The following is an 18,206-nucleotide window of genomic DNA, read 5'->3' as shown; positions in this document are numbered from 1 at the left end:
ATTTCAGTCCTAAAAATTTGTGACGTTTGTGACTCAGTGAAAAGCATTGAAGAAAACAATATTTATCTCAAATTTGTGACATTTGTGATTTTAAACTCGTGACGAATGTGATTGTCTAAAACATTGGATCACATGCATCACAAAATTTGTGACGAATGTGATCTCATTCTTCACAATTGTGACGAATGTGATTTGTGACACATGTGGCCTTACAATGCTTTAATCAAGGGCAGTGTACATGAGCAACGGAAAAAAAGGCAAATAAGTAACACTAAACTGAAAATGAATTGAGAAATTAAAATAAAGAAAATTCTTGTGCATTTACTTAAAGTATTTAGATGTCTGTTGCCTTTATTATATAACCCATCAAATGTCTGATAGGTTTATCAGAAATCTGCTGCATTAATCCAGCAACAAATGCAATAATGTGTGAAAGAAAACAATTGGCACTGGATAAACTATTACACGTTGGTCTGAAATAAAGGATAAACACCGAACCAAACTGACGACAACATTGTGGCTTAATGTCTAGTACCTTTCCGCGGAACAAATCACCTTTCGGAAAACATTTAGCAAAACTTATCGACTACTTTAATGCTTTAATCTCGCGCAATTTTGTATATTTATCAGTTATGCTCTTTTCAGAAATCAATGTCCATCATTGAAGATGAAATAAAGGGACACTTTAAAAGTAAAATAACTGTTACAATACATGGCGTGCGAATGTCGTATGGTTTAGACTTCTGAATGTTCAGGAAAGGCCCATTAAGCCTCAGAAATGCAATCATTTTTATTTTTCATAAGTGTTTTTTCCAGTTTTTTTTGTCCTGTTAGAGTTTCCAAAGTTACTCATAAGACATACAGTTGAAACATATTTCACTTCTTTTTGCGTTTTAACAATGAGTACAATTAAATATAATATTTTGTATGGAAGTCAAAATACTACTTTGTTTACATTGTGCTATCTTTATGCATGCAATACCATTTTCTTTTTCTTTGATAAAATATTTATAAACCAATACCATTTATCAATACATGTTTTTCCTTTTTTAATATACCAAGTTTCTCGCGTTTGTGGACATTTTCTAGTAAAGAACTGATAGAAGAAGAATATTTAAGCGAAATATTTAGTCGTCTGTTGCCTTTATTATCGCCAGATAGGTTCATCAGATATCTGCTGCATCAGATCAACACTTTCAAATTTCAATCAACAAAATGCAAATATCGGTAAAAGAAAACAATTGGCATTGAATAACTATTACACGTTAGTCTGAAATAAAGGATTGACATCGATCCAAACTGTCGACAAGATTAAGACCTAACGTCTAGTACCTTTCCGCGAAACAAATCAACTTTCGGAAAACATGGAGCAAAACTTTTCGACAACATTAATGCTTTATCAGTTATACTCTTTTCAGAAATCAATGTCAATCATTGAAGATGATAGAAAGAGACACCTTTAACAGGAGGATTTTGAAAACTCAATAACTGTTATAATACATGGCGTGCGAAAATTCCATTGATATAGATAATAAGAACGATTGGTGGGGACATTTTCAACATCATGAATTCCCGATTTCATCTTCGTGAATTCACAATTTTGACTTCGTGAATACACTTTTTCAACATATATGCCTTATTCACGATTTCAACTTTACGAATTAACTATTTCAACTTCGTGAATTAACGATTTCAACTTCACGAATTCAACTTCGCGAATTCACGTTCTGAACTTCACGATTTCAGTTTCACGAATTCACGATTTCAACTTTACTAATTCACGATTTCGAATTCACGATTTCAAATTTACTTCTGTATACGTATCCATGAAACGTGTTGTCATAATGCACAAGTCATCTTTCGTTAAAGAATCTCTACCATGGTTCAAAGCCTTAAATATATTAGATTCTTGCATAGATCAACTGGGATAATATGCAGACGATAGTAAGAGTAAGGAAATACATTCATTTTCCCAGAAATAAAAAGTAAATTGATTTTTAGTGCGATTGTAAGTCCAATTAGAGCTCATTCTGTACAGAGGGACTTTAAGTGGAAAGTTTTCTCATATCACATATCATTTTGTACAATAAAGTTGATATTTTGAAAAAGTGATGAATAAGCAAATGATCTTAAATTATACACACAAGTAACTTGTCCAGACATACATCAGATGGTATAAAATTCTTGAATAAAACATTACAGTCCCATCATGTCAAAATACCTCAGTGGAGTCTATTTAAGTCATATAGACAATTAATGGTGGCTTTCCACGAATAAAAGAGAACAGAGGTCCCTCTGTGCTTAATTTTAGAAAGAAAAAAGTGTTGTGTCACCGACACAACGGAAGTTTCTTGGATAACTTTATCCAATAAAATAATGCAAAATCTTCCTCCGGGATTCGAACACACAGCGGTGACGGGTGGTGTAGAGCATTGCTTCAAGGGGGCATTGGTAGATGGGATAAATGATTTACAATCTATTTGTTTTGTAAAAGAGAGTCGTAACAATTGTTTTATGGTTTATTGAATGTATCTTGTTTCTCGACCAATTCAAGGGTCATAACACCGACCTATTGACTGTAATTTACTTGCTTCTTGACCGATTTCAAGGGCCATAACATCGACTTATTCAAAGTGTTTAAATATATACTTGTTTCCTGACCGAAACTTTCAAAAAGCCTATATTTCAGTCAAAATCCATAAAAAAGCTACTGGCCTTGGATACTTATCTACAATTATGATCCCGAAGACTTTCATTAACTTTCAAGTGGATACCTTCAGTTGTTTTGAAAATTTTGTCAAAGAATTTTCTAAGTTTTAAGGGAAATATTTATGTCAAAATTTATGCTTAGAGTGATGGGCCTTGGACATGAAGTTGAAATGTCCGCATGATACTGAAATGTTACTTTATTTGTAAAGGCTTCTTGTCAATGTCAACAAAGATTTGTTTCATTCCGAGCAAATGAATTCATTTACTGTCATATATTCATTTCCCGAATTCAAATTATCCTTTGATTATCATTTTCTGTATAGGAATATATTGTCTATATAATCATGTTATATGGCAAATAAAACTGAAAATTTTGAAAAACCGATGTTGATTTCCGAAAATGATAAGATGATACTATTATGTTTAAAGTGAATGACTTTGTTTCTGAGAGAAAATGGACCTTAACGCCGACGAGAGGGACAAGGCAAAAGTCCCACTTGTTCTCTTAAAGAAATGGTTGATGTTACAAACTCTGATCATTTTGGGGTATGAGACCTTCAAAATATTAATCTGGTTCCTTGTCCTATTATGGTTCCCATCCAAGATGGCTGGCCATATTCTTTTTGGCTTGCAGCCACGGCTGCAAGCCATTTCATTTGGAAAACCTGTTCCGGTTAGGTGGTTTTCTGCTTACATTTATAAGTGCATGATTGAACGGGAAACCAGCTGAAATCGTGCCAATCGCAACTTTTCGGCCTTTTCCGTCACTCTTCGGATTAATGATAATAGCCGATGTACTTCCGATTGCAATCGTGACAATTCGGGCGATTCCGTCATACTGCGGAATCAGACGAAGTAATATTACGGAAATCTAAGCTATTTTAGTTACTTCGGTAATCCCAGTTTGCTTATATAAATAGGATTCGTATTTTTACTTGATTTATTGATTTAAACCGTAATAAATTAAAAACGAAATTGTTCTGTTTCAATTCTTTTTCAAGACGCAAAAGTTAGTTTCTTTTATAATTGTTTTTTGTTGGCTTGCAGCCACGGCTGCAAGCCATTTCATATGGAAAACTTGTTCCGGTTAGGTGGTTTCCTGCTTACATCTGTTGGTGCATGATTGAACGGGAAACCAGCTGCAATCGTGCCAATAGCAACTTTTCGGCCTTTTCCGTCAGTCTTCGGATTAATGATAATAGCCGATGTAGTTCCGATTGCAATCGTGACAATTCGGGCGATTCCGTCATACTGCGGAATCAGACGAAGTAATATTACGGAAATCTAAGCTATTTTAGTTACTTCGGTAATCCCAGCTAGATTGTTTATATAAATAGGATTTCTATTTTTACTTGATTTATCGGTTAAAACCGTTAAAATTGTTCCGTTTCAATTGTTTTTCAAGACGCAAAAGTTTGTTTCTTTTATAATTGTTTTTTGTCTGTATTAGTTTTATACAATAGAGAATGGTGACTGTAGTTCAAAGGGTGGTCCTGCTTACCAAATCACGCATGACCGAGTTATATTTAGATCTACTGAACGCAATTCAACTTCTTGGTCAGGTAATCTAAAAATAGCCCATGCATATCATTAACCTTGCCACGTGCTGAATCGTCTATTTGTGATCGTGTAACATAGTTGATACATGCTCATTAATTGGTACCACGTAAAAGTAAAAGTATTTTAGTGCATTTACTTGTCTATAAAGCAAAGGTATGATTTCGCTGTGAAAAAGGGGAAATGAAATGTGCACACTTGTTTTCCTTCAGTATCACGTTAGTATTTTTACGATTGATCATTTGATCATTTTTGCGACGGACGCGCCCTCAGGCGCGTTCAGAGCTAAGTCATCTACATGGGATTTCGTCTGCTACACTCGCGCAAAGTGTCCTCAACCGATTAACAGCCCAAGAAAAAGTACATGAATTTGATCCTTTAAAACTCCCATACTATGTCGGGATATCTTAAAATCTTCCATAATTAGCCTTTTCAATTTCAAATTAAGTTATCCAGGTTAAAAATATGGACGTATATGATTGATAAAAAACGTTGTAGTCCCGTAGTATTATTGCGCAATTATGCAAATTACTGCCGAAACGATTTACCGCTGTCGAAAAAGTAGGACAGCAAATTATACTATAATAAAGGTGTAAGCTCTGAGTTCCAAGAAATTATTAGTAGGAAATAAATATTTCTACATTATACAAAACATTATTATTAACAAATCAAAAGTTTTTTGGACTCTAGAATAACTCGCGCATTAATAAAAGAAGAACTATTTTCGTGACTCATACCGCGGGTTTAGCTGAATATTCAGCAGTTATTAATAAATTAGATACATTTTCTAGGTCACGATATGAGTTAACCTTCGCTATTCTAAAAATAGATTCTGCTTTACCTGTGCTGATTTTCGGACAGTAGGGAGTACACATTATACATGTTATAAACCAGCGGATACTTACTTTGTTCACATGCAATACTTTTAGATATTCTATACAATTGTAAGAAGCAAACAAGTTGAAAATGTAATTTAATGTGAAAATGAAAAGGACAACTAAACACTATAGTGCTTTTAAAAAAAATTGTGACATTTAGATTAAAATAAAAACGATGTGCTCTGGCCCTTGCAAATAAAAAAAATCTAAAAAATACGGTGACTATTAATTGCTGATGATTTTAACCAAAAATATTTTTAATGAGACGTACATATCCAAAAGAAATAAAAATACAAATGACTTATATTTTATTGTCTATATGCCCACTATGTTAAAACACGAAACAATTCTAAATAACATTCTCACATGTATAATCACGGATTTATCCGTGGTATAATGTATTATGCTTGAAGTCTATTTGCATGGTTTTATTTTAGAAATATGTCGTTGAAAGTTTTTTTTCCATTTACATATCATTTCTTGGAATAAATCGATAATGACACTGATTTACAAGTTTGACCAGGGTTTTAGGCATATATTTCATTCTGCTTGAAAGTAGAAAATCTGGATTATATCAGATTGGGACACAAAATATATTGCTCCTTGTATGGAACAAATTTTCTCTGTTATATATTTTGTGTTTTATTTTTTTTCTAAAAAAACCCAAAATGTCTCCCCAGTTGCATGTCCGTCGCATTCAGTGCTGCAGCACTTTGATTTAACCAGGTTTTCCGAAGGAAAAACTGGTTATTAGATTGAGGTATGTCGGCGGGCGGCGGGCGGGCGGATGGGCGGACGGGCGGGCGTAAACAATTTCTTCTGTGCGCAACTCCTCCTACATTTCTCAACGGATTTTGACCAAACTTTCACAGAAGCTTTGTCATCAAGTGCCCTGGCGCATATTGTCGGGGTTTTGCGATTAGATAATATTTGACCTAATTATGGCCCTTTGTTTTTTTTCCTTATATAAAATATATAGTGAACAATTTCTTCTGTGCGCAACTCCTCCTACATTTCTCAACGGATTTTGACCAAACTTTCTCAGAAGCTTTGTCATCAAGTGCCCTGTCACATATTGCCAGGGTTTTGCAATTGGTATATATTTGACCTAATTATGGCCCTTTGTTTTTTTTCCTTATATAGAATATATAGTGAACAATTTCTTCTGTGCGCAACTCCTCCTACATTTCTCAACGGATTTTGACCAAACTTTCTTAGAAGCTTTGTTATCAAGTGCCTGGCACATATTGTCGGGGTTTTGTGATTGGATAATATTTGACCGAATTATGGCCCTTTGTATATTTTTTCCTTATACAGAATATATAGAGAACAATTTCTTCTGTGCTCAACTCCTACATTTCTCAACGGATTTTGACCAAACTTTCTTAGAAGCTTTGTTATGAAGTGCCTGGCACATATTGTCGGGGTTTTGTGATTGGATAATATTTGACCGAATTTTTGCCCTTTGTATATTTTTTCCTTATACAGAATATATAGTGAACAATTTCTACAGTGCGCAACTTCTCCTACATTTCTCAATGGATTTTGACCAAACTTTCACAGAAGCTTTGTCATCAAGTGCCCTGGCGCTCACTAAATTCCCATGTTTCTTCCAAGACATCATTCAAGTATTTTTCTAAAATTGTGAACCTACTTTTCTTGATATCGCACAAAACACCACACGCCAATATTGTTGACAAAAGAAAATGACAAGAGATGCAAAAATGCAAAAATTAAGCAAAAATAAAGTACTGTTTACCTTTCTAAAATATTTGGGGAAAAAAGGCGAATAGACAACATAAAATTTCTCAATCATTTTTGTTTGAGGAATATTAAAAAAGCCATAATTCCTCCTAAAAGTTCAATTAAAAACAAATGCCCCTTCATGACAAAGCTTCTGTGAAATATTTTGCTGAAAACCTGGTTGCATCGCATTGCGATGTTCCTTGTTATTAGTTTTATACAATAGAGAATAGATTGACAAAAAATATTCGGTTTTCCAAAAAAAAAACAACAACTAAATAAACCCTTTATGATATACAAATACCGTAATTCAAAAAAAAAAATGTGATAATAAATTGAAACCAAAATAAAAAAAAAAACAATTTTAAAGGGTTGGGATGAAGGCACAACTGTGCAAGCCTTTCCTTTTAAAAGGAAACTTTATCTGTATTAGTTTTACACAATAGAGGATGTTGACTGTAGTAGTATTCCGTCTTCAAAGGGTGGTCCAAATCACACAGTGCATGATCGAGTTATATTTAGATCTACTGAACTTGGTGAGGTAATCTAAAAATAGCCCATGCATATCATTAACCTTACCACGTGATGATTTATAGATAGCGCATCGTATCTGGGAACATGCTTATTAATTAAATGAAATGTGCACACTTGTTTCCTTTCAGTATGATAGATCTTCGCGTTAGTATTTTTACGATTGATTATTTTCTTTATTAGTTTTATACAATAGAGAATACTGTAGATTTCAAATCGTTTTGACAAAAATATCCGTTTTTACAAAAATAAAAACAAATAAATATGTTGGGATGAAGGCACAACTGTGCAAGCCTTTTCTTTTAAAAGGAAACTTTATTTTCCTTTTAGAAGTGCGCTTGGTACCAGTCTATCAAAATATAGGAGAGGCACACAATTTCATCCAGAAAAAATTATCCTTTGTCCGAAGTTTTAAGACTAAGATACTAAGATAGAAAAGAATGTCGAAATATACCGGTATCATAGAATTCCTTCGATGGAATGAAGGCTCTAGTTATTTTTACTCTACAGAGTGGGGGATTGGTGACCTTTTCAATTTCTCCAAGATATACAAATTCAAGTAATAACGATATGAATTCATCTTTTCATCTTTTATACACATTTATTAACAATTAGAACATAGCACATAATGTAACATCCTTCATAAAAAACACAAACAAACAGACAAAAGTAACACATAGCAAAACATAAACACCAAAAAAAAAATGTCAGAAGTTTCTAGTCAAAACCATTGGTTTAGAATGACTTACTTAAAGTCATGCACTGCACGTGATATTGTCTTACCAAGGTCTCCATGGTGCCTCTTGTTTAATCACATTATCAAGAACTAGGTCACTTTTTGTTTGTAGTGATTGCGCATGCGCGATTCCTTCAAGGTCTGATGTTGAATCAACAACGTTATCAGAAAATCCGGAAGTACTAGAATCCGAGGCTATGGAACTGCACGTCGATAGAGCTGGACTCGGCATACTGAACGGGGAACCAGCTCGACCAAAATATAAACTATCCATGGGTGAATGCACTCGATGACCTCGGATCTCAGCAGAAGCAATAGGAGAAAACATGTTGCTTCTACAAAAAGGACTAAACGCTGGTGCTGGTGGTAAATTCAAAGTTGGTGAAATAGCGCATCTACGATCAGAAATAAAACTGGTCTTTCTTGCAGCAGACGACATGATGACGTCATCTTGGCCGGAAGTATCACAGGCGTTATGTAGATGGTTATCAAGATCTAGAAGAAGAGGATTTGGCATCATGGCAGCTGAGCTAAGGTAACGGACAGTCTCTTCCCGGCATTCCCGGAAGCCCGCGCGGTAAGCTGTCATGCGATCAGTAGATTTGGTCTTGGTTCGTTGGTGTAGCTGGGATAGGTGAGTCACGGCCAACTCTAGAATCTCCGCCTTGTCCATCTTTACTACAGAGGCAGGCTAAAATAAACAAGAACACACAAAAATTAGATTAAACAATACAATTCGTTTATAATTATTATGAAAGAATCATAAAATCTACGCGCGTATGTGTCAGTTATACGAAACAGGAATGTCTACAGTCGAAGTAAACAGTAAACAAACGAAAAATTTTAGGAAAAATATGAGTATTATTAACTTATGCGAAGTATAGTTTTAATTTTTTAACACTCCATTTTTACACTCCATTCCAAGTAGAGTCGGGGTTCGAATTTGGGTTACAGTATTTATACATTGTCTTAAATAATAGAACATCTGCTGAGGTAATGCTATTCATACAACATTTATTTGTGTAAATCAGTACAGCCAAACCTATGTTAAAGACCACCTGCAAATAAAGACCCTACTGAAAATAAAGGTCACTTTTCGACAATATTTCATGGACTGAATACAACAGGGTTACTTCCAAATAAAGACCACTTGTCTGAAAAGACCATGTTTAGTTTCTCCTTTGGGTGTCTTTTGTTCACTGGTTTGACTGTACTATTACATTTCGATAACATTAAAAACAACTCTTTAATTTATCATTTTATATCAACTGCAATATTCTTGTTAATAATCTCAATTTTGCAAATTTTGTTCTTCTTTGGAGGGAAATTGATTTATATTGTAAATATTTTTTACTTGTTTCCAAATCTAGTCTTTATTGAACATTTTGTATATGTGTACAAAACATCGAGTTAATAAAGTTTAAAGTATAAACTACGATAAAACAATTTATCTATTTAACTAAAAATGGAAAATTAAACATAAAATCAAAAATTTAATTAAAGTATGGTTAATTAAAACAGAGGCAACACTTAAAGAAATCGTCATATATAACTTACGTTGTTAGAAGATTTTGCCAACAAGGCTTTCAGGCTATCTATACTGACATTCATACGATCTCGTCGTTTCTTCTCTATCAGCGGTTTACGCAACTGAAAATTAAAGAATACACAAAATCAGAGAGTATACAAATTAGAGAATACACAACTTAGAGAATACACAGATTAAAAAATACAGATTTTTTTTTTAGGAAAGTGTACTCAGTATCGCATCACGAATAATACGTGCAAACATTTTTGCTAGTTGTATTTCAATTATCATCAACAAAGTTTTTGTTAAAAGTAAAAGTATTTATCTTAAATGTGACTTATATATAATACAAGTACACAGCTTCTCAGTGAGACAACGCAATCATTGTATCATTTATTACGAATATCTATAATTCAACGTGTATGGTTTATTGCGAACACGAGCACTTGTTACTTCCAATCACCTTATGGTTTAATGAAGGCTTATTTGGTTCACTTTGTATCATTTATTGCGATCACATTAAGTTTATTCGTAAAACATGGAACCGCTTAAGTGACAGCCATAATATGCAAATGCACATACTAATAGCTATGTAAGTGAATTACCGAGGATGAATAAACCGATCAACGTTTTTTTTCAGAACTAAGCATTCAACAGACACAGCATACAATTTTAAACACAAAATAATGACAAATCAGATAAGAGTTGACTCTAAGGCTGGTATTCCTTCATTTAGATTTTTGTACAAGAAATCAATAACGATTTGTACATTCAAGGGTCAGATAAATATTAAAGACACATATTAAGGATGTAAAAGTTTGTTTTAAAGTCACATACCTTCCTAAGGAAAGAAGAATCCATTGAGTCTCGCGTACAAGATCCCACCATCTTAAAATGTTTTACGTTGTATGTAATAAAATGTAATATTTTCAGAAATTCTTTTATGAGAATGAGTTGGACTTGTCAAGTTCAAAGTTTATATGATAAGTATGCAGATATTTGTTCATGCGTCCACTATTATTTCGTTTTTCTTGTAGGAAGTTTTACTCATGAAAAAGCACGTGCCGTTTCTGATTGGTTGATATTATACGCGGGTAACGTGGTTATCCAATCAGCGACCGGATAATGGAAAGTCGATAATTGGCACGTGTCATTACGCTTTGAGCGAACTCAACCCCGAAAAAGTGGGAAATTGCATGGATTAGCGCCTTATTGGTGGCGCACGGCTTAGTTGGCAATTATCAATCGACATAATAAATTGGTGACACAATTGTTTTCAATTGGTAATAATGACCTAGAATTGTGCCAGTTATTAACATAAATGAAAATTGCAAAGTTTAGGAAATTTCATCAGGATGTGAAATTGAAATTGAATTCAGTACAAATTAAATATACAGACATTTGTCTGAAATATTGAATTGAAAGTAAAATGTCTTAGAAGAAAGAATTGAAAATGTAAAGTACTTGAAAAAGTACGTGTCTCTCAAAAAATAAATAGATTGTGGTGTAAAATAAGTATAAAAAAAACAAAAGCAAATTGTAGTAAAAAATTTTTCGGTCTAAAGACATCCCTACAGTTCCACCATTATACTTTGTCAGGCAAGTGTCCGATCCAGTCTATAATCCTAGTTTTACGCAAATCAGTTGCAATTAACATTTAAAAAATAACATGTAGAATTTCCAATGGTATTTTAACGAATAGAAAGTATTTTGCCTAAACTTATAAAGACAAATATTCATCTTGATAGCCAGATGCAAAACTGATCAGGGCAGTCTAACTATTTTATATCTCAAAATGTTTCAAAGAAAATTAAAGTTTTCATCATCATCATCATCATCATCATCATCATCATCATCATCATCATCATCATCACCACTTGCATTATTCAGCAGCAGCAGCAAAAACAGTAGTAGCAGCAACAGCATCTGATAAGGATATCCTTTCTGTTTTAAAGGGAAGAAACTCTTTAAAAGAATCTGAAACAAGTTGCTGCAAGAAAGAAGAAACGAGTTCATCAACAACTAATAAAAGTCCAACATATTTAGATGTTGGCTACTTTAAAGGGACTTCACTGAGGTTTTCTAACTTAACATGGCAGGAAATATTTTTCCAGAATTAATGTTTCCGTTGATGTAAGACTGGACCAATGACTTGTGTGAAAAATTCACCCTGTTTTCCCAGGAACATTATTCTCATTGTTAAAAAATGTCCATTGATTTAAAAGCGTTGCAACGCCTTACACTAAAATTGGAATAATAGTAGCATGAATATATGATTTTAAATTTATTTCCGAGTATATTTCTTGGCTATCTTATGCATATCTTTTTCTTTAAAAAGTTAAATCTGATATAAATAAGAATTTCAAATTTTATGCTTTTAGGTTTTTAGACCTTAGTGGAGTTCCTTTAAAGACTCAACAATTCAATTGTCTGATATGTACGTCCAACGATATAGATAACTCAATATTTACATGCAATCAACAAATAATCGAAAAAAAAAACAAAGCATTAATCTATTGTTGCATCAGAAATATTTTACCTCTCGCGTGCGCACGTAGTAGCTATAGCGCGCGCACGAGATAGATGATATATTTCTAATGTCCCCTCTATGCCACCGTATTAATCTGCCAAAGTAAAACAAGTTAAACACCCAATTTTATTGACACAAACATTTAGACAAAGTGTCTACACAAATCAGCTTACTGATAACATGAAGCAAAACTTTGCAACAATCTTAATTCTTTATTATTTAAAATAAAAAGAAGTAAAAGGCCAATCAGCATCCGAAAACACATCGAACATTTAGGCGTCTGCTACCTAGAAAGTCAAACAATTTAAATATTTGCTTAGCTTATTCAAACATTGCCTTAATGTAAGTGAATTAATCGAAACTTTTTGTCAATTCAATTAACATGCGATTGGAAAATGCGAAAATCTGTCAAACAAAAAGATTGACATTATAAAAACTGTGGCTGGACCATTGGATAAACACCAAATTTTTCCCGGCAATATCTAGTCTAAATGTCTAGTACCTTTTCGCGAAACAAATCACCTTTCTGATAACAAAAGACAAACTTTTGTAACACGTTTATTTCATTAATCTTTCACAGTATTTCTAATTCATTATTGCCTGTCTTGTCAATCCGGGATAACAATCTAAGGTGACAGAATTAAAGAATGACTCCCTTAATGCAGAAACTGTTACAAAACATGGCGTGCGAAAATTCAACGGCACCGAGAATTAACAAGATAATGCCTGCAGACGATATTATTGTTCATTTTTCTGAAACATACATTTGATTATTATCATACATGATTATATAGAACAGGGTCATGTTGGCTCATTTCTAAAATGAATAAAGCCTACGCTCTGTTCTGTTCATAAAAAAATACAGTTTTTGAAATTTATACTTCTCGAAATATTTTTGTTGATGTTGTCTCGGTTGAGTCACGTGATTGGGTTATCTACCGACCGTGATATGGCATTAAAAAATCAAATTTTAAGAAAATGTTTTGTTAAATCAATCAAAAAATTACAAAAAACTAACTCTGATTACATTATATTATCAGTTTTTACTTTAAAAGTAACAATTTTATAGATTTGCAATGAAATAAGAAATTTTTCGTTCCCGGTGTCAAGGTAAAAATCTACTGCTCATATTTGAAAATAGGTCCGAGTTTCATGAGCTTTTTTAACATTCATGCATTGTTAAATGACAAAATAGAAATTGATTTTACAGAGAAAAGATGTTATTTAATCGTATCATGTAAAAATATTATAATATTTCACGATGTTATTTGCAAATATTTGATGTTTAATTTGGTGCATTTTCAAAATGGCGCCTATTATCTAAGTTTTTTAACAAAGATGGCTTTAAAAAACATCATTTCTTGAAATATTTATCCTTTTTTCAAAAGCTTAAAGATTTTTAAATAACATCATGTCGTTAAAATTTTCATTTTTGCTCTTGTATTTAATATTCGCCCTTTTCTTGAACACTTACATAATTTGCTTTTAGCAAATTATAGCGATTTATACCGAGACATGTTTAATTGTAGAGAGAAGGGTTTACATAGCGTGTTTCCAGACCATTCTGACCCTGTTGTTATCAAAACTTGAGAAAACTGTATCATGCATTATAGAACTAAATTGACAAAGTCAAGCATAAAGAAAGAAAGAAAAACGAAATGTTTATTGTTTCATGACTTTTCCCCCTTCTTCTTCAACAACAACAACTACAACAACAACATTATTATATATAATTATTTTTATTGTTATTTCTTCAGTTCAATAAATATTGATGAAGCAGAAAAATGCATGTTTTTCAGATTATGAAACACTTTTTCGTAAGAATTCTACTGTTAAAAGAAAGAAAACATTTTTACAATTTAGAGAAAAGTGATTTAGCACGGCTTTGATATTTGTAATATAATATTTGTAAATTAAAGCCGTGAATTTAGTAATGGAACTTTGGAAACTTGTCCGTGTGTATAGATATTTTCACTTGTTATGTTTGTAGACTTTTTTTTAAAGAAATAATAAAAGATCTAATATAATCTTCTATTGACGATACAGTTGAAGATACAATCTTAAAGGACCATGAAGCCTAAAAACTGTCAATATTTCTATTTATTAAAAGTTATTATTACAATAAATGTTTGACCTTAAAACACAGAACGAATACAAAATCTTTTTTTTTTTTTTTTGAACTTGAACTGTAAACTTTGCTCATTTTCATCTTAGCCCAACATTTGATCCCCAAAATTTCTTGGCAGTATTTTAACAGGTATAAAAATTATTTATTCAAATGACTTTGAAATCTGAAACAGTTGTCCTATGAAAAGTTTCAAAATGAAAATTAATTCTTCTATAGCTGACAAGTAATACGTTGTTTGTAATTATTTTGCTTTCTTTCCTTTTTTGCATCCTATTAGTACAGGACAGAACAGAGAACTATTACACTCAAATATGAATATCAAATTTTTAATGAATTAACATCCTGGGAGTTTTCCTTAATTAATTTTTTATTCAAATTAATTACAGACACAATTCTAGGTCATTATTATTAATTGAAAACAATTGTGTCACCAATTAATTCAAAATGATTGCTAATTGCCAAACAAAAGCCGTGCGCCAACAATTTGGCGCCAGACTGTACACTCTCACACTTTTTTAGCGGTTGAATTCACTCAAAGCATAATGACACGTGTTAATTATTGACTTTCATTCCCCTACTTGCTGATTGGTTAACTACTTTACCCGCGTAAAATATTAACCAATCAGAAACAACACGTGCTTTTAACTGAGTAAAAACTTCCTGCGGGGAAAAATGAAATAAAAGTGTACACTTAACAAATATTTTCATACTTACAATATAATCTTTGAGCTTGACAAGACCAACTAACTCTCTAGAAATAAAAATCAAATTGTTAAATTCCGAGTTATCAAACAAAAATACATACATTTAAAGATGGTTGGATCTAGTACACGTGATTCGTCGGATTCTTCTTTCCTTAGGAAGGTATGTGCCTTTAACAAAATATGTCATCCTGAATACTTGTCTTTATTCACCAAATTTGAAAACGCATTTTTTATGTTACGAAGGACTTTACAGCTTCAGTGATTACTTATATACCTTAACGCTGGGACCAAAAATATACTGGTCCCAGCTCAACGTCACAATGAAAAAAAAAAAGAACATAATTCTTTTTTTGCTGAAAAAAAAAGACCATTAGAACAAGAACATTACTACCAAATGTGTTCTACGAGGTGATCACGTGAATTTCGTGATGTTAATTTCGATTCTGAAAATCATTTTCTCTAATTTGTGTTTTAATGCACTTTAACTGTTCCATGTATACAGAAAGAGAATACTTTAAGAAATATCCTAGAATTGAATATACTGAAGTTTATTAGAACATAACTAACGGATTTATTCCATGAGACGATAACGAACAAAACGATTACACTCATTTCCCCTGATTCTAGAACATGTGTACATATATCTAATTTTATGTTATCTAATTTTTTTGTGTTCTCTCCTTTTTGTTAATACTATCTAATTTTTGTATATTCTCTAATTTTCAGTTACGTAAACCTCTGATAGAGAAGAAACGACGAGATCGTATGAATGTCAGTATAGATAGCCTGAAAGCCTTGTTGGCAAAATCTTCTAACAACGTAAGTTATTCTTCTGAATTTGTTTGTACTTTACTTTTCAATAATATCGACAATAACAACAACAACAACAAAACATCATCATCATGAATTAATCATCATCATCATCATCAATAACAGCAGCAGCAGCAGCAGGAGCAGCAGCAGCAGCAGCAGCAATAACATCAAACAACAACAACAACAACAACAACAACAACAACAACAATATCATCATCACCATCAACAACAACACTTTGTAAATGATTTATTGTATAAGTTCCACTCATTAATTAAGAAACTATGTATTCGTCCAAAGACGAACTTTTACCTCTGTCATATTTGTGATAGAATTTCAAAATCACAATGGGTCTCCTTTCATATATAAAAATATTAAACTGTTTTTATTTAGTTTCAAATATAAAATGTTAATCCCACGCTTAAATTTGATAACAATTACCTTACCTACGTACAGACAACATTCTTGGAAAATTTGAAATATCTCTATATAGTGATTAACGAAATATGTTTCTTCATTTCAGCCTGCTTCTGTAGCCAAGATGGACAAGGCGGAGATTCTAGAGTTGGCTGTGTCTCACATTTCCCAGCTACACCAACGACCCAGAACTACACACACTGACCACGTTACATCTTACCGTGCGGGCTTCCGGGAATGTAGGAAAGTGACTGGCCGGTTCCTTAGCTCAGCTGCTAGGATGCCAAATCCCGTTCTCCTAGAACTTGACAACTATCTACAAAACGTCTGTGATACTTCCGGCCAAGATGATGTCATCATGTCGTCTGCTACCAGAAATACTCGATTTGTTCCCGAACGCAGATGTACAAGTTCGCCAGCATTAGACCTGCCACCAGCACCAACATTTTGTCCGGACAGTATGTTTTCTCCTATTGCTTCTGCTGAGATCCGAGGTCATCGAGTGCATTCGCCCATGGATAGTTTATATTTTGGCAGAGTCAGTTCTTCGTTTAGTATGCCGAGTCCCACTTTATCCACGTGCACTTCCATAGCCTCTGATTCTAGTACTTCAGGATTTTCTGATAACGTTGTAGATTCATCATCTGACCTTGAAGGAATCGCGCATGCGCAATCCCAACAATGTAAAAGTGACATTATACTTGAGGCACCATGGAGACCTTGGTAAGTGTGTAACCACGTGTAGTGATGACTTCTAACAAATTATTCCGCAGAAGAGATTTGGTGTTTACGTTTTGCTATGTGTTATTTTTGTCTTTTTGTTTGTTTTTTATAAAGGATATTACATTATGTGCTACAATCTAATTGTTAATAAATGTATATAAATGATGAATTCGTATCGTTATTACTTGAATTTGTTTATCTTTGATGAACTTAGACGGTTTTCCTTCCCCGAACTCTGTAGAGAGCCTTGATTCAATCAAAGGAACTCTGTAATATATTTTGTAAGAAATCCTAATCTATCAATAACTCGCAAGAAATCGGCCAATTTTGCTTTTTAATATATACAGTATTATACATCTTATCTAAGACTGATTGATTTTGTCTAGATAAAACTCATACAAAAGGAAATAAAGAACGAGCCGTTTGGCAATAGGTCTACTAGCTTATTTAAGGAAAGCTAATACAGTATATTTAGTTTCAAACTGTGGTTACTTATCTCCCCTGATGTCCATTTCGCGAGGATTTACTTGCTAAAAACCGTAATTTATATGTAATAATCATCGGGTGAAAACTGAATAAAATTACTTGAATTTGATGAATTCGCTTTTAAAGAAATTGAATTATCATGCAGGTTAATATCACTGAAAAAGGACAATAACTCCCGTACAACAAATACTTTTCTACATTGGTAAATTGTATTTGGCTATGAACATTGTTTAAATTTTGGTAGACTAAGAATAAACATGTTCAATTGAGTCCAAGTCAATTATAAAGAACATGAACATAAACTAAATAACTGACTTTCAATGTAAATTCCCTCCTGGAAATGCAACGTATTTCCTTCTCCATTGTCACTTTATCTATAGCATAAAAACAAAAACTAAACTGTCATTTCGGGTGTAGATTATTTACAATCACACTTTTTTAAGTAATGTAAACATTATCATGTTTTGAAATGCAAATTAATTGTAGGGAACTGGATCGGTTACTTATTGCGTCGAATTTATTGCAGATTTTGATCAAACTTGATTGGTTTCAAAATAATATCAGACGATGTGTCTAGCATGTATTTTATAGTTATTCCAGATATTTTGCAGTTTGTCAAAGGTTGACAATTCTGTTGTTTTGCAGGGCGCACCAGAAATGGCCATTTTTCTACATTCATTTTTATCAATAACGTCACTATGTACACAAATAAAAGTTAGCAAACG

At 32.9% G+C, this 18,206-nt stretch overlaps 2 protein-coding genes across 2 annotated transcripts; one reads left to right on the top strand and one right to left on the bottom strand.

Annotated features, from left to right (window-relative positions):
• Positions 1 to 8,023: 8,023 nt before the first annotated feature.
• On the bottom strand, positions 8,024 to 10,687 carry LOC132754238 (enhancer of split mdelta protein-like). The gene is made up of 3 exons (XM_060744855.1): positions 10,520 to 10,687; positions 9,712 to 9,804; positions 8,024 to 8,845 (listed from the first exon to the last, which is right to left on the bottom strand). Exons 1-3 carry the CDS (start codon positions 10,568 to 10,570, stop codon positions 8,198 to 8,200), a joined length of 792 nt encoding a protein of 263 aa, XP_060600838.1. The 5' UTR covers positions 10,571 to 10,687; the 3' UTR covers positions 8,024 to 8,197.
• A 4,352-nt stretch (positions 10,688 to 15,039) lies between these two features.
• On the top strand, positions 15,040 to 17,048 carry LOC132754236 (enhancer of split mdelta protein-like). Its single transcript, XM_060744854.1, has 3 exons — positions 15,040 to 15,204; positions 15,771 to 15,863; positions 16,379 to 17,048. The coding sequence occupies exons 1-3, from the start codon at positions 15,154 to 15,156 to the stop codon at positions 16,997 to 16,999; spliced, it is 765 nt and encodes a 254-aa protein (XP_060600837.1). The 5' UTR covers positions 15,040 to 15,153; the 3' UTR covers positions 17,000 to 17,048.
• The last annotated feature ends 1,158 nt before the right edge of the window (positions 17,049 to 18,206 follow it).

Source organism: Ruditapes philippinarum, unplaced genomic scaffold, assembly GCF_026571515.1.
Source record: "Ruditapes philippinarum isolate M1 unplaced genomic scaffold, ASM2657151v2 ctg1253_1_1_1_1, whole genome shotgun sequence".
Lineage (NCBI taxonomy): Eukaryota > Metazoa > Mollusca > Bivalvia > Venerida > Veneridae > Ruditapes > Ruditapes philippinarum.
This window is presented reverse-complemented; position numbering and strand designations above follow the sequence as displayed.

Bases quoted from the DNA above. Each gene is read 5' to 3' on its own strand.
- LOC132754238 (XM_060744855.1), bottom strand. From the start codon at position 10,570: ATGGTGGGATCTTGTACGCGAGACTCAATGGATTCTTCTTTCCTTAGG. The intron at 9,805-10,519 runs GTATGTGACTTT...TTTAATTTTCAG, and splicing joins ATTCTTCTTTCCTTAGGAAG to TTGCGTAAACCGCTGATAGA. The intron at 8,846-9,711 runs GTAAGTTATATA...TGTTTATTTTAG, and splicing joins TGGCAAAATCTTCTAACAAC to CCTGCCTCTGTAGTAAAGAT.
- LOC132754236 (XM_060744854.1), top strand. From the start codon at position 15,154: ATGGTTGGATCTAGTACACGTGATTCGTCGGATTCTTCTTTCCTTAGG. The intron at 15,205-15,770 runs GTATGTGCCTTT...TCTAATTTTCAG, and splicing joins ATTCTTCTTTCCTTAGGAAG to TTACGTAAACCTCTGATAGA. The intron at 15,864-16,378 runs GTAAGTTATTCT...TCTTCATTTCAG, and splicing joins TGGCAAAATCTTCTAACAAC to CCTGCTTCTGTAGCCAAGAT.